The sequence below is a fragment of the Eptatretus burgeri genome, chromosome 8, assembly GCF_056783735.1.
Source record: "Eptatretus burgeri isolate ZD-2024b chromosome 8, Ebu_testis_v1, whole genome shotgun sequence".
Lineage (NCBI taxonomy): Eukaryota > Metazoa > Chordata > Myxini > Myxiniformes > Myxinidae > Eptatretus > Eptatretus burgeri.
The window spans coordinates 34,968,231-34,991,844 of NC_140968.1; the positions used below are offsets into that span (position 1 = coordinate 34,968,231).

General features: G+C 42.3%; 1 protein-coding gene across 18 annotated transcripts in view; it reads left to right on the top strand.

Annotated features, from left to right (window-relative positions):
* LOC147021507 (semaphorin-6D-like) overlaps window positions 1–23,614 on the top strand; it is a 334,361-nt gene that overhangs the window by 273,765 nt on the left and 36,982 nt on the right. For 17 of the 18 annotated variants that reach the window (XM_085891490.1, XM_085891493.1, XM_085891494.1 and 14 more), the window contains 2 exons: window positions 5,193–5,294; window positions 16,600–16,726. In XM_085891490.1, the coding sequence (XP_085747616.1) occupies window positions 5,193–5,294; window positions 16,600–16,726 (229 nt within the window). The remainder of the gene's footprint in view (window positions 1–5,192; window positions 5,295–16,599; window positions 16,727–23,614) is intronic. The other variant, XM_085891497.1, reaches the window with a different exon arrangement.

Here is a 23,614-nt window from a genome sequence, read left to right on the forward strand (position 1 = left end):
TTGGTCATAACCAAATCCAGAAGAATGGATTTTCCATTCACAGAAATCCAAGTGAGAAAGTTCACAGATTGAATCACAGCAGTACTTTTCTGAAGTGCCATGATTGATGATGAAGGTATCGACACCCGGCAAATTGGCACGTTACAATTGAAATCACCACATATGAATAAGAGAGAGAGTTGATATGAGTGGTTAAAGGTTTGTCCATGGAGAGAGAGAGAGAGAGGACGAGAGAGGACGAGAGCTTCAGCTCTTTGTGGCAGAGATAACCTCTTGGTTCGTGGGTGCCAGCAGTGACCACTATTTTCGTTGTGTCTGTCTGTCTGTTTGTGACTCTCTCCAGAGCACAGCTCCGTGACGTTTGATGCGATCTTGATGAAACTTGGACACAAGCTAGATATCATGGTCTAGTTGTGTCTTTTTGTATGAGGGGCGTCCCACACCCACTTGAACTTTTTATTTATTTATTTTTTTCTCGATTTTTTTTTCTCACAATTTCATTTCCTAGAAGCTGTGCGTAATGTCCATAAGTACAACATATAAAAAATCCAATTTGATTTGGTCAATTTTGACGGAAGAGATAGGTTTTTATGATAGGGCTTCCTCAAAAGCTTCCACTTTGATGGAAATTTCATTTTTTTTATTCAAGAGTGGAATCCAACTTTTGTGTTTGTGTGTTTCTATAACTACCAATTTTGTGGCAATTTAAAGGTTCCACAAGCTGGATCCAACTTTCCATGCTACTTCCACTTCGCTGGAAATTCCTAATTTTTGTTCTGATTTCAGGCATCAACACTGGAATCAAATTCAGCGTTTAGATGTTTAACTAACCTCCAATTTTGGTGCTTCCACAAACTAGATCTAACTTTCCATTCTACTTCCACTGCAGTAGAAATTGTGTCAATCCAGAAACACGTGCAACCAACGGCAACGCAATTGTACTTATCGTGGCATTGTTCAACAATGTCCGCGAACCATCGTCGCCTCCCAGCTTGTTCTTTTTCTTTTCCTTCTCTTCCTTTTATAAGGGGGGAGGTCCAATGGTACCAATCTTATGCTCTGCCTTGACCACAGTACATCTCCACTTCCCCCTGTCCTCAGCCAACTCTCTCCACTCTCCAACTCTCTCCACTCCCCACCTCATTGATAACCCTCCTCACAAATCATCCCATCTCAACCGTGGTCTACCTCTTTTCCTCCTCCCTTGCTCCCTCAACCTATCTGCTCTCTTTGCCATTCTCTCTTCCTCCATCTACACCAAGTGTCCAGTCCACTTCAGCCAGGTTTTTTTTTTTTTTTTAACCAATCTCCTCATCAAGTTCATCGATACACAAATCTCCCTCAGTTCATCCATCCTCCCTCCTCTTCATCCCACAATCATCCTGACCCTTTTGGTAACTAATTACAATTTTTTTTATTATACTATTTTAATAATTGTGCAAGTAACAATATACTGCTCAAGAGGAGTTTACACCCTCTTGTACAAAATCTGTGAATGTGAAATGCTCCATCAGCTGTTCCATCAGTGTGTGTGAAACCCCTGTAGACAATACCCAACCATGAACATCATGCATGGATCCATTCCAAAAGCCTGCCCTTGTACTGCTGCATCGGGGTTGTGGCTGTATCTCACCATGCTGTTTAGAAATGTTTTAAATCGCTCGATCGTGCCTAAGCCTTTGTAGCGACGTGAAAGGAAATATTGAATGATCCCCAAGCCCATTCTTTAGTGATGTAGGGATGTGTTTTGGGCCCCCACAAAAAAAATAGGCAACACCGTGTACCCCTGCTAGTATTAGGAAGGCAATTCCCTGTATGTATGTGTCTGAAAATCATCGGAAAATAAACAACTCGGACAATGTTCACCAAATTGTGCTTACGTGTGTTGGTAGTACCCAGGGTCAGGTTGTGGTCACAAAAAAAATCTCCTGGGGGGGGCTGGGGGCTTACGATTTTCACCTGTACCTGTGCCACAGTGCAAGTGGTTTCCTGACCCCAACTACAGACAGGGGAGATTGTTAGCCATGACACAAAATATATTTTCCCCATCTCCCCCACTATCTCCCCCCACACCCCCACCACCAAGGCTGCTCTCGAAGGAAGCTGGTGTTCCCAATGTAAGTAAGTACGAGTTCCCTTACAAGGAACTTCAGTGCAAGAGAAAACCATTATGCCTATCAAATCCTGCGCAATGGTTGCCAACATATGGTTGTTTGTCCGTGCTCTATCATTTTTGAATGCTGAGGATCAAGCAAGGAAGCATCCCGTTCCTTTTTCAAAAACTGGTATGACTCGGCCGGGATTTGAATTTGAACAGTCGACCTGCCAGACTCAGAGCGGACGCACTAACCGCGATACCACCGAGTTTGGTTAGCATCCCTCCCTTCGGCAAACCACGTGCGACTTTGCAGAAAATAATCCCATCTGCACATTGAACACGAACAACATTGAAGGTTTTGCCAGGTAAGCTCTAAATTATTTTGAGTAGAACAGTGGTGGTCGCTCCCTCCCGAAGGAAGGTGTGCACTTGTGTACCGGCTTCACGGTCCAATAGGTTTCACGTTAAAAGAGAAGATGCCTTACGGGAAGGACGACATCCTTCTATTAAACGACAAGCCGAGCTATCTCACCAGTTGTGCAGATGTCCGAGTGTGTCTGTGATATATTGGAAGGTCTTACATGAACCTCATAGTTTGAGGATGAATGAAGACTCCTGTGTGCCATTTCGATATCACCTCGAGTTTCTTGTGGGTTGAAGCATGCTTTTGGAAAATGGCTTCGTAATGGCCTACACTTTTGCTCAGTATAGTATGTGATTACATCATTTATACGAAGTGGAGTCTATGTAAAATCGCTCGACTAATTATCGAAGCAGTCGGGCCTAAAGAGTTGTTGGAGTTTATCGGATGTACTGCATTTATACCACCGGGGTAAATAGGCCTCTGGTGTCACCGACTGCAGCAATGCATTTTGCTTTCGTGCATTCGAACAATGGCGCGTTGTGCTTCCTCGATTGCTATTCTTCTCTTCTTCTTGAGACTCTCTGCTGTGCTTGTATCACAAGACGTCCCATGGGCTGTGCATGCCTCGTATAATCTGCGGTTGCTTTGGCTACCTTGTGTTCACTTTTCTTCCCTCTCCTTCTGATTTAATCTCCACAATATTGAACTCCATCGACAAAACTGCCCTGCCTCTCGTTTTCTCTGCTTGGGCCTCAGCCTGGACCACTTAAGCCATTTAAACTCTTTCTCATGCTAATGAGACGACGGACGTTTTCAAGGGTGGCCAGATGGGGTAGGGGTGGTGAGGGCGGCAGGGTTGGGAGGCGGTGTATTTTCAGTGTTGTGGATTTCATCCGCATTGCGATCTTTGTCATCACTGGATTCAAATGCGTATTTCGTGCCCTTTGAATTACATTGTGGGATTGGAAAACTCTCGCCACGTTGACCGAATGTCACCTTTTTATTCGGTTTGTTCATCTTTTTTTTTCCTTTCCTCTTTATTTTTTTTTATTTGGGAGAGATGTGAATGTGAAAAGGAAGAGATTGTTTTATCTTATAGGTGTTTGGTATTGGACAGGTGTGACAAAAATAGCAGGAGACAGTTCTAGCTGAATGAAAGAAGAGATTTGGACCTCAGCGCAGGTGGTAGATCTCATGTCGGTGACTTGAACCTGGATGTTTCTGGTCGAGTGGTCCCACACATTAAACTCTCGCTATCTTGCGTCTGAGGTTATATTACAACGGTATAATTCTGCTGACTGGTAAATTCCACGGACAGAGAGGGAAGATTTCATCTCGTCAGCCAGGGTGGGGGAACAGAAACAGATTTCTCTCGATTCCAATTTTCCAGAAAGATTACCTAGGCGTGTTGGAGCAAAAGGCAGGCTTGGATCCTAACCTGCTTTCTTCAGCATACTGTTTCAAGGAATACAATTTTATTTGGTCGGCTTTGAATTGAATTACATTCAGATTCAAAATGCATTGGCCCATCAGATATCCTCCAGATTTACTCTCTCAGAGATCAGTCGTACAGACCCCCAGCTTCATATCACAAGATAACTAGGCAAATGAAGAGGAGGTTTGGCCCGTCGTATCCACACATCAGGAATCACACCTATGTGTGGTGTTAATTACACACGGTTAACTCCAAAGCAGGCAATTTGGTAAGGGGACTGGCACATAATGGACTACTACTGTTTTCATCTGGTACACAATCTTTCAAAAGGTACCCTGTGGGACTTCATGTCCACAGTGTAAATGAAGATAGCGTACCTGCCGTCATTCATCCACACACAAAGAACAGCATGCTCCAAGATACAGCGGCCCTTGCTACCACTGCGTAAAAATGGAGGGGTTTTTTTTCTGTTGAGGTTTGACCCCATTAAGGATCAGATGCAAGGATAGTCAATGGTAAGTACAACCAGTTAAGCTCTACTGCCACCATCATACCAGAGGCATCGAGTTCCATACGTACCCACCCGGCCTCGATACGAAGACCCAGCAAACCCAGCATGTTAACCATTTTTGTTCTTACAACATCTAAGCTCGAGGGAGAGCAAGGTGTTGACGGTGGGTGCAGTGGTGGCGACAGTTGGACAAATAGACCATTAACACAGATTATTTACCAGGCATTTATGATAGTTGGTTGGTAAGCTACACGTATAGTCAAGCAATCGTATGATGCTCACGAGCGAGGTTGACTTCTCACTTGTATGGGATAGACGAGCTTCGGTCCGAGGACCTTCCAACAACCGGCCAGTTGGTAACTTTGAACTTTTAAATACTTGTGCACTTAAGTCCTCATTTTGTTTATTTGTTTTTTTACAAGAATGTGGTTATAACAGAGGTGCTTTAGAGATGTTTTTTTTTTCTCCTCCTCCCACCCCACTCCCCAATTCTTTCCTCCTCACCTCCTCACCTCATTTCTGTTGTACCCCTTACAAATATTCTTATTTTTAATCATTATTCATTGACTTTGTTTTCTCGTTATAATCTGTTCCATTCATTACTTTTCCTTTGGCTCTTCTTTTTTTTTTTCTTTCCCATCCCTTAACTTCTCCCGAATAACTTTTTGAAATCTTTAATTTTTAATTTTCTTAAAAATCTCCCATGCATTATTTTCCTCTTTTTTATCATTCATTGCTCCTCCCTCCTGCAAATCTTCCCCATCTATCCTCCCCTCCCTCCCAGGAGGAATGCCACAATTATATCAAAGTTATCGCGCCCAGGCCTGGAGGCCCGCTTCTTGTTTGTGGCACCAATGCCTTCAATCCGCTCTGCAGAGATTATCTGGTGAGTCACCAAATACGTTTGGTTTTTGTGTATTTAAATTTGGTCATCTCAGATACGAGTTCGATTTTGATGCGTGTTTATATCAAAAACGATGACATCCGTTGGCATAGGTTATTGTCATCATTTGTACCGTTGGTAACTTATTACGACCACGGTCGAACTGCATGAAACACCCTGTTGTAGTGGTAGTAGTTGTAATCCTAGTGGTAGTAAAACCGTAGCATATTACCGTATTTTCAACACGTAAACAATCGCCTCTCCTTGAGGACCTTCACAGCTCGTTTATCACAGGGCTTGTGCCCTGTGCCACAAAAATAGGTTACACTGCTTGGACAAACTACTAAATTTAGGGCGCGTGTGAACAGAAGTAAAGCAACTGCTCTGTATGTGCTAAACAAAAGTGTGCAACATAAAGTTCTACTGAATCATGCCACGTGAAGCACTCGTATTTAACAGCGACCCAGATGTTGGCATGCATGCCACAGTTGGACCGAATGTCTGTTCTCTGCAAAAACTAGCCCCGTGTTCATCCCGTCATACCCTATCAAACAATCTGACCCAAGATCGAGTGAAGAATATAACGGAGAAACACCACCATTGAGGTCGAGTTGTCGGGTCGAAATTGAACACCGGTCATCCGTGTAGACGTCTGCAGCAAGTTAAGACGTTGTGCTGTCCGGGTGCTTTTCCGGAAATTCCTAGAGCAGCCGCTCTCTGCTGGGCTCCAAAGGGAAAGTCCGTGCTAATTTGGAGCGATGGAACACAATATGACAGACTGCAAGCGACGTTTATACAAGAAATGAATGTATCACATGTACTCTGCATTCCGTTCAACAGGTGACCCTTTATTTGAAGCACGTGCTGATGAAATGCCGACTGTGAGATAACCCAGCAATTATATTTGCAGTGCAGAGTTAGCGTCTATGTGTATAAAGTTTTTTTGCACACACACACACACACACACACACACACACACACACACACACACACACACACACACACACACACACACACACACACACCTTTATGATGTAATGTGGTAGCTTTTCATTATTGTTTGAATGAAAATCTTCCATATTTTATCCTTGCAAAACAAGGAACATTACAAAGAACACCACATTTTCTGCTTTTTTGTTCATTTTCATAACACTATGGAGATGCTCAAGAAGTGGCAAAGCCGACTAAACAACTCCCCATAGGAGATGTGTGTTTACTATTGTTTTGAAGCTTTGTCAGATCCACCAATTTAAGGTGTAAAGGTGCATCTAAGGTACACTTTATTCACATATCTATCAAGCTATCTCAGAGCAAGGTGTGTGTGTGTGTGTGTGTGTGTGTGTGTGTGTGTGTGTGTGTGTGTGTGTGTGTGTGTGTGTGTGTGTGTGTGTGTGTGTGTGTGTGTGTGTGTGTGTGTGTGTGTGTGTGTGTTAAATCAGACTTTTTCTGTCTTTATTTACACATTGTAACCCACAACTTCCATGTGAAAAACAAATTCTACAAAGTTCATAAAATTAATGAAAAATTACAAAACTAGAATATCTTGGTTGGATAAGTGTCCACGCCGTTGAGTTAATACTTGGAGGAAGCACCTTTAACAGCAAGTACAGCTGTGAATCTGCTGGAATAGGTCTCTACCAACTTTGCACACCTTGATTGGGCAATATTTGCCCATTCTTCTGTACAAAACTGTTCAAGCTCAATCAAGCAGTGTGTGGGGCATTGATGAAAAGTAATCTTGAAGTCATGGCACAAATTTTCGATTGGATTTAGGTCGGGGCTCTGACTGGGCCACTCAAGGACATTAATCTTTTTCTTCCTTAGCCACTCCAGTGCAGCTTTGGCTTGTGCTTCGGGTCATTGTCATGCTGAAAGGTGAACTTCCATCTGAATTTCAGCTTTCATGCAGAGGGCAGCAGGTTTTCCTCGAGAATTTTCTTTATTTTGCTCCATCCATTTTTTCTTCTATCCTGTCAAGTACCCAAGTCCCTGTTGATGAGAAAAATCCACATAACATGATGCTGCCATCGCCATGCTTCACAGTAGGGATGGTGTTCTTTGGGTGATGTGCTGTGTTGGGTTTGTGCCAAACGTAACATTTTGCATTTAGGCCAAAAAGTTCCATCTTGGTTTCGTCAGACCAAGAAACAAAACGTTTTGCCACAAGTCTTCAGAATCTCCGGAGTGGTTTTTTTAACATTCCTCAAATGGGACTCAAGGTCAACTTTTTTGAGTGATGGCTTCCATCTTGCCACCATACCATACAGGACAGACTTGTGGAGTGCTTGGGATATTGTTGTTACATGCACACAGTGATCAGTTTTTAAAGGCATGTTGCTCTTTCAAAGTTACCATTGGCCTCTTGGTGGCTTCTCTGATCAATCTTCTCCTTGCTTGGTCATCCAGTTTGGAGGGATGGTCTGATCTAGGCAGGGTCTTGGTGGTACCATATGCCTTCCACATCTTAATGATTGTCTTGACTGTGCTCCAAGGGATATTCAAGTCCTTTGAAATATTTTTATACCCATCTCCTGATCTGCGCCTTTCCACAACTTTATCCCAGAGGTCTTTTAAAAGCTCCTTGGTTCTCATAGTTGAGTCTTTGCTGTGAAATTCACTACCCAGCAGAGGAAGCCTCCAGGAACAGCTGATTTTATTCTGAAATAATCATAATCGCTACAATTTAACACAGGTGGAAGACAATTACCTTAGTGTGTGATTTTGAAGGTGATTGGTTACACCTGAGCGAATTTACAATTGCTATTATAAGGGGGGTGGACACTTATCCAACCAAGATATTCTAGTTTTTTTATTATTGATTAATTTTATGAAATTTGTATAATTTGTGTTTCATTTGGAAGTTGTGGGTTACGATGTGTAAATAAAGGTGGAAAAAGTCTGATTTAATGCAGTTTAATTCCAGGCTATAAGGTATCAAAAAGGTGAAAATTTTGAAACGGGGAGTCGTCTTTCTGTAGCCATTGTATATTTTACTCAACATGTATTTTTCAGCCAAATTTCTTAATTAACGAACTTGTACTTTGAAGTGCACACTGGGTTAAAGTACCATCAGGGGCTGTAGGACTGAAGTCACCATTTTGTATTGTGAACATGAACATTCAAACTAGAAATTTAAAACCCTGACTTGGGCAAGTCCATTTTGAATCAATAAGAACAAGCCTAATTGTTTTATATAAGAGACTTCATGGAGACCATAAGTCGATTAAAGCTTCGGACAGAGGCAGCCACAATTCATTCGATTCTGTACATCCATCCAACGTCTCATTGACAGATGTGCCAGACTTCCACCAATTAGTGGATTTCTGCCTTATTTTGCCTTTAAATTGGTTGATGTGGTGGCTGAATATAAAGGTCTCCCTCCTACTACTTCCATCATGATTATATATATATATATATATATATATATATATATACACAGGGTGTCCATAAAGTCTCTTTATAATTTATACCGTCTTGATATGCTTCGTGCAACTTATTGTGCCCATATAGAAGTGTATTAAATGAGAAAAAAAACTTCAATATCTACTCCTCATTTTGTAATAATTTTCACAGGTTTATCTATTCATTTGCTTTTGTAATAAATTCTTTAAATTGTAAAGAGACTTTATGGACACCCTGTATGTATATATATATATATATATATATATATATATATATATATATATATATATATATATATATATATATATATATATATATATATATATAATCAACCAGGTCTATTTTGGAGTGGTTTCATATGAATGGTCAATGGACATTCACTTTATTACATTTTTTTGTAATTTTTTTATGCCTATCTGTAGTTATTTGATTATTTTCCAGGTTTTGCTTTGTTTGATCTCAAATGGAATTGATGCCTTTATTACAACCCACTGTTGTCGTGATAGATAAACAAACTCTGAACATCACTTTCCAACAAAGGAAATGTTCTTTGTTTTATATTCAAATTTTATCCTTTATGTTCATTTTCTGCAGTATGTAAGGCTCATGGAGGAGCTTTTGCATATAGGACAACATTAAGACATAAAGGTACTAAAACTTTGAGATGAATTGAAATGACATTCAGAGACATTTTGAGCAATTCAACAAACTGTGTTGGGATCAAACCTGGGATTCCAAATTCTTGAGCTACATGCTCAGATGGGAACACTAAATCCTCAACCTGCAAACTGTAGTATTTCTATTTTATTTATTTTATAATTTACTTTTTCTTTACTTTTCAAAGGAGAATATCATTTGTTGAAGGGCATTATGGAGGACAATAATAAAAAACAAAACAAATAAATTACACTATTTTGTCAGCAGCCCTAATTTGTAGTTGAATAAATAAACTTCTGGAATGACTTTTGTCACAAAATTTACAAAATAAACCAAATCATAATAAGGTAAAACAAAAGCATGAAACAAGCTAGATCGTCACACGGTAGAGCGCTTACCTCCGCCAGGTTGAACGGTTTACATTTTTTATCCCACTGGGACGTCAAATCTGAATCCAGGCCTTAACCAAAATCGTTATCGGCTTGTTCTTGTAACCTAACCAACTCATCCATCTGGTTTTGGCATAACAACTTTTTGAGATATCATGATATATATTGTTTTTGGCTCCATCTCTCAACTGTGAAGAATCACTTAATAAATTATAGGATCCGGATCCGGATCTTCACCGGAATCGATCCGTTTCATCCTTGTCACACACCACCTCACCTCTCCACCAAGTTTTGTCCGAATCCGTCCATAACTTTTTGAGATATCCTGCTCACAGCCAAACAGACACACAAACAGGGGTGAATACATAACCTCCATCCACCTTCGGTGGCAGGGGTATTTACACATAACTCTTGTCAAGGAACTGCTTCGGCAGAACCGGTGCTCTGTATAGAGCATGACACATGAATGAATGAATTAATTAATTAACTGGAAGAAAATGGTGTAAGATCTATGAGAGGGTGATATGAGAGAGATGTTCAAGATAATGAAGGGTGTAGACAAAATAAATGTAGAATAACTTTTCAGGAGAATGTACAGTGGCTGGACTGTGGGCCACAACCTGAGAGTAAATATGAGAGTGAGGATGGCAGTAAGGTGAGGGTCTTTCACTCAGTCGTAAATGTATGGAATAGTCTCCCTAGAAAACTAGTGGTAGCACAAGCAGTAGATAGGTTTGAATTGAAATGAGATAGGTACCCGGAATGATTTTGGATAGAAGGTGCATGGACTGGCAGGACTGGTTGCTAGTTTAGGTACGTATGGATGGTTGGACAGCTTTGGCATGATTGGCATGATAGTGGTGTCTATGAGGTCTTGTCAAATGGTGAATGTGTTGTTGAAGTTTGTTTGTACCTCACCCTACAATCCTCATCGAGTCCCCCCACCGCTAAAAAAGATACACCCTAGTGATCTCTCACCCCCCCCCCCCCAGTGAAATGAACTAAATAATCTAACAGATTAAATAAATGGGTTGTACATAAGCTCAGCTACGATGAGCCAAATGGCCAAACTCCTGTATCCAACTCCCTTGTATTTCCTCGTATTTAAAACAAATAAACGGGTCATCCAAACAGTGTGAAAATGAAAAGCCCACTCTTCCATAACTAGAGCTGAAGGCACAAACCCACATCCCTGCGGTGCCTCATATTACTTGGAGAAATGTCTCTTGATCCACGCAGGCTGAATAGAGGGAGCATTCTCACATGATGATGTTAAGTAAGGATTAGTCACTGTCAGCGCTAACATTTTTCTCGTGAGCTGAACGATCTCATGTATATTAAAGGACAGCTGGTAATTCCTGTAGCATGTCTGCTCACACTGTGATGCAAATGGACCACGAGACTTGAGATGGAAACAATAAAACTCCCACAGCACCACTGGTCAGTCAATGATCTTGAACTAGCTGAACTCTTCACTGCAAATGCCAGCGAACAGCACCAATGTCGAAGAGTCAAATATTCAAATAAATGAAAGTTCCTTCGCATATGCTTTGCATCTTATTTTATTTGACATTTGTCAATTAAACACCGAGACCACTAGAGAGTTCATCAAACACCTTACCCCGCGCTGTCTTGAGAAACAAGGACATGGGCAGGGGTCTACAAGTGACAAATTTGATTGGTCGTGATTATGTAAAATGCCGTAATATTTTGGCCAACAATTGCTAAATAGAAGGGTTTTGATAGTGCCAACAAGGCGATTTTTGTTCTGCAGTGTTCAAGTATATATTTCAATTGAAATAAAATACAGATTTACAGATTGTAGAAAAAAAAAATTCGGGAAGTTTACCGCTGTTGATGCACCATCTTTCACGCCACCTTATTTAACACGTTACATTAGTTATTTGTGGCTGTTGTTTGTGTCCTTTGTGACGTTTCCTGTTTGGAATTATTTTCAAAATCGGTTTGACTGACATACAGGCCAACGGAACAAAAATATTATCTCACTGCTCTCTGTGCATGCGTGATCAGGACATATTCAGAGCCATAGTAGACCACGACTAAACTACATGTTCGTTTTCCAATTCATGTTCCGACTTGTGTTCAAAATGTGACATTAAATTGAAATTAAGGTGTTCCTCGATCATAAACTGATGTTTGTAGACAGAAGGACAGACAGACAGATAGAGAGACAGACAGAAGTGAAACAATTGCTTAACCCTACTTTGACTTCGCGTGTGTGGGGTAACAAGAAATGTTGATTTGGCTTAGGAGGGATAACTAACCCTCGAGAAACATAGGGTTACCATTTTGCACGACATGCTTGGAAGAGATCTGCTGATTATTATCAACAAAACAAAAAAGTTTTCAAAGATTATGGAAGAAAAGTCAAAAATTGTTTCTCTCAACCTCAAATAAACTATTCTTCATCCCTACGATGGCACTTGCTCTTTTGCCCGATGGTTTCATATGCGTCGTTTGTTATTATCTCATGAATTCAGTTGTATTTGTACATTTATAGACCTTAGTAGATTTAGAAAACGCTCCATGTGAGGTTAAACATTTAATGCATTGTAATTGCTGGAGCTTATACACTACACGACCTTCACATCCTTTAAGTAATGTTATGAAAGATATTAAAAGAATCCTCTTCATTATTGTTTTCAATATGTTGGACCTATTTGCTTTCGTCGTTTGATACAATGAGCTTAATGAAAACCACTTGTTTCTGGTAAACTTCTCATGTGACATTTAACAAGATTACAATAGTGAGAGGGAAACGTTTCTGGGACACAACGTTTTAAAAATGTGTGTGTGTCTCATTCCTGGCCAGACACACTATTTAAGTCCATTGAAGGACGACAGAGGAACCGTGTCTGTGTCTGTCTGTCTTGGGGCCCTGGCATAATACCGTATCCTGGTCGGCTGCCGGTCCTTTGCTTGACGTATTGAGAATGCCTTGGGGGCTGACACAAGAAGGTGAAAAGCGTGATCCTCATGGTTGGTTAGAGGAGGAATTTTGAATTCGTCCAGGGTGCCAGCGCACAATGGCCTACTTTTATGAAAGACACCGTGGGATCTTTTACATCCCCCAGATAATGTTCGCGGGCAGGACACCCCGGTATAACATCCCATCTTACAGATTGTCTGCAAAACACCAGTCAAACAGTTTATCTTTGCTTGGAAATCAAACCCAGACTAGCCAGCTCAAAGGCAAACATGCTACCTCTGAGTTATCCTGTCAGCCCCCACCATGACCTTGGCTGCTGCTTAATCAAACATGAGACAAACCAACCAGTAGGATGTACCAATGGAACAAGACATTGACAAGTCTGGATGCCAATCGGGCCTTTACTGGTGTCTATAAAAATCGCCAGATTGAAAACTGTACTTCCCTTGTATAGATCACCTCAATTATTCCCTACTTGTGGGATCGGACATGAACATTTGTGGCCAAAGTCTTTCACGAACCAACTGGCCAGACCTGACGTTTGACAGAATGTGGCAAGAGTTTGTATAGTTTCGGGTGCAAGTGACAATTCGCCTTTTTTTTTTTATGAAAGACTTGGGATCACCTTTCATGATTTTATCAAACACATTTTATGGGAGACATAACGTCTACCAACAACTAGGTGTTCCAGCTTAAACTCCTTCCGAGTGACCGTGCACACATTGATGCCTCGCCCTGCATTTGAAACACCGAGGGAGGGTGGCGGGGAGGTTGGTGAAGGGGGTTGGGTGCAGGACAGCTTTACCTTGGTCAGGATTGGCTCTAAGCTATTGGATGGAGAAAATGAAATATATATTTTCTAAATGTCGAACTCATAGCTACTCCTTTTTCAAATAGCTTTGTGGTGAGAATTTGTGGTGGGAAGCTAACCTTTACTGGTGGCTCTCATCCCACAGCAATCCCACCACAGTACTATGTTAACAGTAAGGTCACCTGCATTTGCTACGAACATAGAACTGCAAAAAGACACCATGGCCTGGCCTGTGCAGCTCACAGTTTTAACTGTTATCCTGGCAAGTGAAGCGAAAACGGAGACATGGACCCGAACCCACAGCCCTGGAGCAATGTATAAGGAATTGCATTAAAAAAAAAATGCAGGAAATTGTGAGGGAAAATTGGAAACAGATGAAAGAATGTTTTCTATCAGTTGAACAAGACAGGTACAAGGAATGTTTCTGCTTTGATTTGGTAGCAAAACCTGACCACCCTATTCTTTGTTCAAATTCACGTACCACCATAGAAGTTGGATTGTGGACCTGCCGTTGTTGAGTTAGTCCCATTTTCCTTCAGGTTGATATTTAAACTTTGCTATCACTGCCTGACAGATACTATTATTCTCATCGAACCCTATTGTAAACCTAGAGGGGCCGTCATCTACTGAGCTATGTTGTTTCCTACTACGACGTTGTTCTGTCGTTGGATGGAATGACTGTCTCAATATGAACCCAAATTCACACTTGTACTTTGGCCATGGTGCCGGTGTACATTGACCTACTCATGAATATCGTGTAGAATGTTGAAGTTCAAGCAGATGGGATAGCATGCTTACCAAATGAGTACCATGAAGGTATTTCCATAGAAGTTTGTGTGGATTTGTAGTTTACATAAGCAAAACAAAGAAGCATAAAACTTTACCTTTCACGGCTGACCCACCATAGTGATATAGTAAGTGTGGAACAGCATCTTGTCATGTTGAACAATCTACATTATGACACTATATCTGTCACACATGATGAGGTTTTCTTAGCAGTTGGAGAATTGGATCCTCAGGGTTTGAGAGGGGTGTTAATAATAATAATAATAATTAATAATAACAATTCATTATTTTGTTATTGCACCATATCAGCTCCTCTGTCATTCAATCAGCATGCAGGTATGTAAAGGTGCCGCCTTAGAAGGCGAAGCAGGGCAGTGCCGGTGATTGAATTAAGGAGCCTCTAATCGCCGAGCAGATTCCATAACCAGCATGCCACCAGGTTCCACAAAGCTTTGGCAATGGTGAGATAAGAAAATGGGAAATGTCAGAGTAAATAGGAGAGTCATGTTTAAAGGTCATTGTTTGCACCTGGAGAACATTTGAGAATTGAGTAGGGATTGGGAGCAAAATATTTGGGAAGGGTCCATGTTTTTTGGGGGATTTGCCGGTATCGTAGTGAACTTTTAGGGCATAAAAACATGCGTACTCTTGCATCAAAATATATTTTTTAACTGAAGGAGAGAACAGAAATGGTCTTAATGGGTCATCGTCCTCATGTCGAAGGAGAATGAAAGAATGAATGACCATTGCAACACTTCATCAAATTATTGTCATTACTTGTGCCGGTGCACGGATAAGCCATGCGTATTATCCGCACAGGTTTAAGTTGACGCCTTACAGGTGTGTGAGCTCTTGCTAGATCCTTTTTGGACGTTGCTTTGGATTGTTGCGAGTGATTCATTTGATGGAGACAAGGAAAGCTGAGAACGGTGTGCCACACGTGGTGTTTGGATCCGGTGTTCCGTTCATGGATGCGGTATTATTTTAGTCTCGAGGAAATTGAGTCGGTGCGACACGTTTCGGGTCATGATGACCGACCGATGTGGTGCAGGCGGGCAAGTTGTTGGGCAGCATCGTTGGCCACGCTCAGAGCATGAGCCTTGCAATTCCCAGTTGTAGTATTTGTGGTTTTTATCCTCTAACAGGGGTGTGTGACGATGCTGGCAAGCAATTCTATTTTCATTATCACTGGTTTTTCCAGGGTGTTTGCTTTTTGGTGAAAGCCTAACAATCTAGGCCTCAGTCATTAAACCAAATCTAGCTGTACTGGTTGCACAGTTTATGCGTAAAAACATTTGTAATGGTTGTTCATTATTTTCCTTTGCTCGTATTACGAACTGCGTAGCATAGTCCGAGGCCCGAAAGGAAAACGCTCATTCTGTTCAAAATGGCTGCCGGTCACGTTTTGTTTTCACAATCACTGCTGTTATAGGCTTCGTTTCAACGTGGCTTATTTTCTACATTATTTTTCAACTACATGTTTTGCATAGAAAGCTGAAACAAAAATGCAATTTTCCGGATGACACATTTACCGATGAAGATGGGTTTATTTGTATGCAATTTCCAGACGTCGTCGCCCGTGCTTTACACACCGTGGACCCGATGGTAAATGAGCTGTGAAAGTCAAGGTGAACTGGTCATGGCTACAATAAATGGAATGTTACATATTGCAACTTATTCTCATTATGAAATGTCCCACACATTTGTGTTTTAGCTGTAAAGGGCAACTGTCCTTCCAGAACAACAGTTGCTCAAGACAAGGGTTTTAATTGGCATGATGAAGTACGAGGGGGTGGTGATACTATAGTTTGCTGATTCAATGTTACCAAAGTTAGTCATTGAATCAAGTACTCAAGGACGAGCTCCAGAATAAGTTTCCCTTTTTTGATAAAAATGCGAATTCCCTTACAAGGGACTTAAATGCAGGAGCCAATTAGGCCTATCAAGCCTGCATAATGGTTGCCAACATATGGTTGTTTGTCTGTGCTCTATTGGAAATGCTGAGTGTCAAGCGAGGAAGCAGCACAGAACATTTTTGAAGTCTTTTGTATGACTCTGCTGGGGTTCGAGCCATCGACCTCCCAGACTCAGAGTGGACTTTCACCAATACACTACCACATTGTCTGCTGCTGTTGCTGCTGCTGCTGTTGTTGCTGTTGTTATTACCACGACAACTATTATTATTCAATGCAGCTGTTGATGTTAATATATTTGCTGTAGTTGTGCACTCGTCACTAATTCATGGGTTTGATTTTTCAGCTCCAGTAACCCCCAGGCCCGTTCTTTGTTCCTCTTTCCTGGCTGTCCCTATAGCTGCCTCCCAAGGGAGCCAGTGGGTGGGGAGAGCCAGGCGGCGTCGCCAGGCAAAGTGGGCCAGAGGCGAGTGGCATGGCGCGGTGCCCGTACGATTCGACGCACAGCAATGTGGCGCTTTTCTCCGGTAAGAGACACAGTGACATCGTTTGGAGGTTATATTACATTTATTGGCAACGGCAATGAAATGGTCCATCTTATTGATTAGTCGTTTACTTTCATATTCTCAAACGGTTTGTCATGGATCACCGATACTAAACGGTGCAGTGTGAAGTATAATAAGGATAGCAAACATCTCATTATACCCAAAAAGGCAAATGAGGCCAAAAATATTTTTAGAACTTCTTTATGATGACCCTTTTTATTTTTAGACTAGCAAATACAACCTGTTGCTTCGCTGGTGGGAATATTAACAGGGGGGAATGGAGAGAGATGAGGGGGTGAGGAGGGGTGAGGGGGGAGAGAGAGAGAGTGATGCCTCACCACACATCCCTATACACTCTGGGATGGGGGTGGGAGTGAGGAGGATGGGAGAGAGAGGGGGTAAGTGGGGAGAGGAAGGGGGTGTTCTCAACTTGCTTTTGGGAGGGGGACTTGAGCGAAAGTGGTGGGGGACGGCATGGTCTCCTTCTGCCGGCATTAGTACAGGTTGAACGAAATGGGATGCATGGAAACAGCACGTTCAAGTGGGTCATACTAAACACCATGAGAACACCACCCTGAGACATCAATGGGGGGTGGAGAGGAAGAGGCTTTGGGAGGATGTAAGCATGAGGGGAGGGGAAGGGAAGGGATGGGAAGGGAGGGCATCTTCCTTCAATCATCGAAAAAGCTGCATCAGTGTTTGTTCCTTTATTTTGATTTCTGCACATGTGATAATCTCAAGAATCTTTTAACCTGAGGCAAATTTCAAAATTTAAACTGCGGAATTCATCCGAGCAGCAGTTCTGACGAATAAAAAAGCATTCATTTGTCAAATTTGTACATTCTTTGACACCCCTTCCTCTCCTCGACCTCTGGAGAGTTGTGCGGTGGTGAAGAGGTTTGGAGGAGATTCGTGTGAGGGGAAGAAAAGGGAAGGCAGCATGAGGGGAGCAGAAGGAAAGGCAGCATGAGGGGAGGGGGAGGGGTGGAAGGAGGTGAATGGAAGGCAGCATGAGGATGGGAAGGGAAGGCAGCATGAGGAGGGGAGGGGAGGGCAGTGTGGGGAGGGGAGGGGAAGGCAGCGTGAGGAGGGGAAGAGAAGGCAGCATGAGGGGAAGGAAAGCAGAATGAGGGGAGGGGGAGTGAAGGCAGTGTACCAGGGCGATAAATCACACCAAAACAACAACATTTTCTTTTTACCTCCGGGTTCTGCATAAAACCGTGTGGGAGCATTTAAAACCCACGCTACCTGCCTGGCAAAGGTCTGCCTGTATGCATGCGTGTCCACACATGTAGTGACCTTTGCACCCCTTCGGTCGGCTCATTACGCATTGGATTTGTTTGTGCTACACTCTGGGGAAGCCATCAGTCTTTCGTCCGCCATACACGTTCCTCCAACCTCCTCACAGTCCATGCTAACCGTGCACCATGCACCGGCGATATACTCATCCTTCCACTCGCATGGATTTCTCCACAACCACATGGTACAGCACGTCCCTTGTGGCTTTGGCACCGCAGCACATCCACTCCCCTGTGCCGAAGAACATTATTCGTGACCACGTTACTTCCACCATGGCGCCACAAACCATGGGCCCTTGTCTGAGTTCAGTCTGCGAGCCTGCAAAACCTGCACACCGTACACATGTAACCAAGCATGCAGGCATGCACACACCCCCACAGAGAGTCATTTGTATCCATTTATACCACGTCCGTGTGTGCTGTCTATGTAGCCCTTCATGCTTCCACTAAATGCTGGCTATTAGTATATTTCAGCAACTATTTATACATTTATATTAATATTTTGTCATAAAAGCAGATCTCACAAAATATTGAAAAAGCAAAGTGTACACATCATTGTCAAAAAAGGACCCCTGTAGACTGCATCACCATCGCTTGCAAAAGTAGCTTGTAGAGCACGGCGATCCAGTTGATTAATTATTTTTGTTGCGATCAATGAAGTTCCACTTTCTGCAGATTACTTAATCTTTTCTTCACTCAATATAATCGTCTGAACAGTACAAATCAAAATGGCGGCTAAGATTGCTGGGAGGTGAAGTTGGGCTGATGACGAAGGATAAGCCTTTCATGGAGGTAAGCCATTAATTATCCTCAAAAACGAGGTGTTTAAATTTACCCAAACACCCAGTTTTCATGCACGCACTTCCTTGGAGTTCCCTTAGTTTGCATGAAAAGTTTTGGGACACTAGGTTTCATGGTTTTGGAGTTATGGAGGACACACACACACACACACACACACACACACACACACACACACACACACACACACACACACACACACACACACACACACACACACATTTATTCGTGTAGATTAAATAATCACAGCACACCATTGTTTGTGGATGGAAACTATTACTCCAACAACTTAATGAATTCTTCCGTAATGCTCCTTTGATACTCTCCATTTTAATTCTTCTTCGTCCATATGCAGCACAAGGCTGCGGGGTAGCATTACTGGCTGAGGGCATGGCTGTGCTGCTGATACACTGCCCTCTGCTGGTTCTGGCAGGAATTTGGAATTTGTTCATGGTGCCGGCGATAGCTCGCCGACTCTTCACAAAGGGTACCATGGGATCTTTAACGTCTACCAACGAATGCTGTCAGACGGGTCGCCACTTTAACGTCCATCCGAGGGACGGCACACATATTGGTGAATCACCCTGCCTGTGAAACACCGGGATGACAGTTTATAGCTGGGTCGGGATTCAAACCCAGGCAGGTTATGGTGAGCGTACATACCTCTGGTCTGGGTCATCCTGTCAGCCCTCCATTCTTATAAAGGAATAGTAAACAAGAATAGTCATGGCTTTTACAGGAAAATACATTGCAGTCTTAACTAATTGTGCTTCATACCTAGACCTTTCGTCACTTGCATTCAACACGCTTGTAATGTGTGATTTGTCTTGAGGGTTGTAGGTCCAGGAAGTGTTTCGGCAAACTGGGGTGATGGCGATAAACATGAAGCTCGAGGTGGTGGAGAGTGCGGATAGAAATGCTGAATGTTTAAAGTTGCACATATCCAGGATGGTATCTTTGTCTCTCTCCACATCAATGCTGCCGTACTGATTTATTTTACATTTCCATCTCTTTCTCTTTTGTTTTACATTATCCTGATTCCCTGCTCATGACCTGGATACTGAGGCTGGCAGGGTGACCTGGAGGTACACAAACTAAACTCTCTCGCCTGGGTTTGAATCCCGACCCAGCTATAAACTTTCATCCCAGTGTTTAATAGACAGGGTGACTCATCAATGTGTGTGCCGTCCCTCGGATGGACGTTAAACTGGTGTCCCTTCTGCCGGTATTAGGTGGTGAATATTAAAGATCCCACATGAAGATGTCAAGCTGTCTCCTGTTCCATGACAAATTCCAAATTCCTGCTCAAGCCTACAGAGGGCATTGCATCAGAGGCACAGTCGCAATCCTCAGCCAATGATGCTACCCCGCTGCCTTGTGCTGCATTCTAAAGAGGAAGAACCTGGAAACTGACTTGGTTCACTTGATGATGATTGGCGATTTACGTCTGAAATATATTTTTATGACTTCTTGTTGACATCGGCTTTTGCAAACCTGAGCATTCTATCGATTGTATCAAAGTTAGATTTAATTTGGAATTCAGTTTGTCGATTTTTTTTTAACGTTTTGGCTTACTTGGTTGTGCTGAGTCCTGGGGCTCGGATAAGATCACGATGCTGTGTCCCGTTTCAAGCAGATAACTTGGAATTTGTGCAAGGTGAGGGTACCAATCGCACAATCTAATTTTCATTTTGAAAGATACAATGTAATATTTTCGGTCCAGAGAGTTGCTAACTGGATGGAACAGCCAGTTCCATGTGCATTCTGTAGTAGGTAATGCTCCAAGATGCAGCACCCCACTTTTGGCACTGCACCAGTTGTTGGTTTTAGTCCGATTCGACCACAATGAGGATCAAACTCAGGAGCGGATAACTCTGAGGTTACAACTGAATACTAGTCTTTATGAAGCTTATAAAGTAAGTGACCTGTATTTTGCGGGTTTGACCTGTTTTCTTTCTTTAAACCCACGGACACGTTTTAGTATCCTTAAAACCCGTATTGGATGGAAAGTACAAACAATTTCAAAAACGCAATGTTTAGCTTACATTCCACTCGCATGGATTCACACACACAGAGTGACAGATCTATATCGATATCTTTCCGAAATGCAAGTACCGCTCTGGTCTGACTCTCTTGGCTGGGTGATACCATATGTTTTCCCAACCAACCAATTCCTTAAATCCTAATCTGTGCGCATTGTCACTTCCTCTCGTCTACCATTTTGTCGTCACCCCGAATCATTCGGTATGCCTATTTGCTTTTCAATTCGCTCTTCGAATTCTCACTGTTATATTTATCGTTACTTTTGAGTATTTTGAATGGTAGGATTCGATTCGGATTGTTTTCATTCGTATACAGGGTGTCCACAAATTACCGTTCCAAATTCAAACCGTAATATAATAATGAATGAAATGGGACACCACTATGCAGTTTGATGCTTGTGAATGAACGAACATTTCACAGTTTTATTGTCAAGATTTGTCAAGATCATCATGTCGCATTCATCACCATTTATCATCACTTGGTCTCTATGAACCAGGCAACCCTGCTCTTTATTGTGGGGATGCTATTTGCAGTAAATATGACGTCACGCGTCGCAGGCGACAACTGGAAATGAGAAAAGTAAATAAAACTTTGAGCAATGTTATGTACTGTATGTATGTTTGTATGTATGTTGTCTTATTTGGAACTTCATCATCACTGATTAGTCAACATATGGAATCGCGTTTTTACCACGTTTGGTTAACCCTTTGCGTGTTGCATTGTTTATGGCCGCATGGTTCCCTGTTACTTGACTTTTTTCATAGGGCTGTGAATTTCAAATATTATTTGCAAAAAAACACAATTTGGCTGTTCAGCTTGACGAATAACCAAAATTTAAAAAACAACAACTTTTGTTTCAATTATTTTTATCTTGTCGCAAATCTGCGATCGCAGCATGCAAAGGGTTAAAAATAAAAACCCGCTTTCGATTTCTACCAACCAGTTTTTTGTCGTCTTAAACTTGCCATGTATTGGTCTGTATTGGCAGAGAAGGTGGTCGTCTTTGCCAATGGAAGAATTGGGGTTACTGCTCATCTTTACATTGGTTGGTCAATGCACCCTGACACTGATGATCTGACGGGTTCTGAAAATGAGGCTTAGGTAGGGAGGGGGGTGGCATGTGTTGTCCATTTTGAACGTCTTCAGAAAAAAGCTCGGTTGCTTTCTTCAGCCATCTTTGCCTTGTGATCATCTGTAGCCTTTAGCCCTCTACCACCCTTTATAATTTTAGCTCCAAAATTATATTAGTCATAAATTGTAAATGTCTTGAAGTTATACTTTAGAAACCGGTTAAAAATGCTCAGGAAATCATCCTTTTACCGTTCAATGTTCAAACAAATCCTCACCCAGTGAGGCAGGTAAGTGGTACATTCAGACATCGATTTGTTGGTAAACCTACTCTGCTCCGATAAACACCAAATCCAAGAAAAAAGTATCCCAGTAAGTGCGAAAAACAAAAGCTCAACATTGTTGACACTGTTATTTACAAGTTCGACTCCACTGAGTGCTCCAAGATAATTTCTGCTGGTCTTTCTCGGAAAAGCTTCCAAAGTTGCGTTGCCAGTTTTCATTATTCATAAATTCCTTTGCAATACCTTTTAGGTTGATGGAATCCCAAAGTTCCTTGTGCACACACGTAATGGTGTACAGTTTTCTGGGTTGTTTCTGTGTCATGATTTACCTCGAATAGGTTCTCACCGTACGCAGTGCGGGTGCAGAAATCTCCATGATGACGTTCATGGCAGCATGTCCTTCCAGGAGAATGTCTTATTCTCAGACTGTTTTCTCCATTTCATTCAGTTTCATTTCGTTCCAATCTTAGTCATTTGGGATCAAGGTCATCTTTGGGCTGGCAGGATAGCCTAGATGGATGTGCTCTCACCTCTGAGTTGTTGACCCCAGGTTCGAATCTTGAGCCAGGCATAAACTGTCATCCTGATGTTTTGTAGGTGGGGTAAAGCATCAATGTGTGTGCTCTCCCTTGGATCGGCATTAAACTCGGCAGCCTTAATCTGCCAGCCTTAATCAGTGGACCTTCAAGATCCCACAGTTTCCTTCGTGGAGAAGGCAAATTTCCCCTGACACTCTGACCAAATTACAAATACCTGCCCTAACCTACAGGAGTCACTGCACCAGCGGTCCAGCCGCACCCACAGCAATGTGCTGCATATGGAAGAAGAAGGTCGTCTTTGGATACTTCCTCTGTAGAAGAAAGTTCTCCCTTGTATGATTTGCCAAAGTGCAGTCATGTTTTTGGGGTTTTTTAAAAATTGAACTGATCAAACCTGTTCTTGTTTCCCTCCATTGTTACGTCAAAGACCTGAATCCAGACTATGCTATTTGGACGTTTTGCACTTCCCCAGAGCCACTATGTCAGTTTCATATCACACAGGTACTCCCCTGGTAAACTTGAGTCAGAATGAGAAAACTTCCCAAACCCTAACCCCTCCCCCTTCCTCTCCCTTGACCCCCAAAGAGCTGCTAATCAGGATGGAATCACCTGTCAACCCCTCCCCCCTATGTTTTAATAGTTCCAACAACGATCTCTTGATGTTCATAGGTGACGTATAAAAGTGTATAGCAAGGTCTTGGATGGATTATCCATCATTTTGAAAATGAGACCGGCAACCCTCGTTACAAAACAAAAGGCAAACGTCTCCAGACCTGAAATGTCACGCCAACGCCGAACAGTTTCCGCATGTTCCTCAAGAGGTTTGTCCGAGGTCGACCA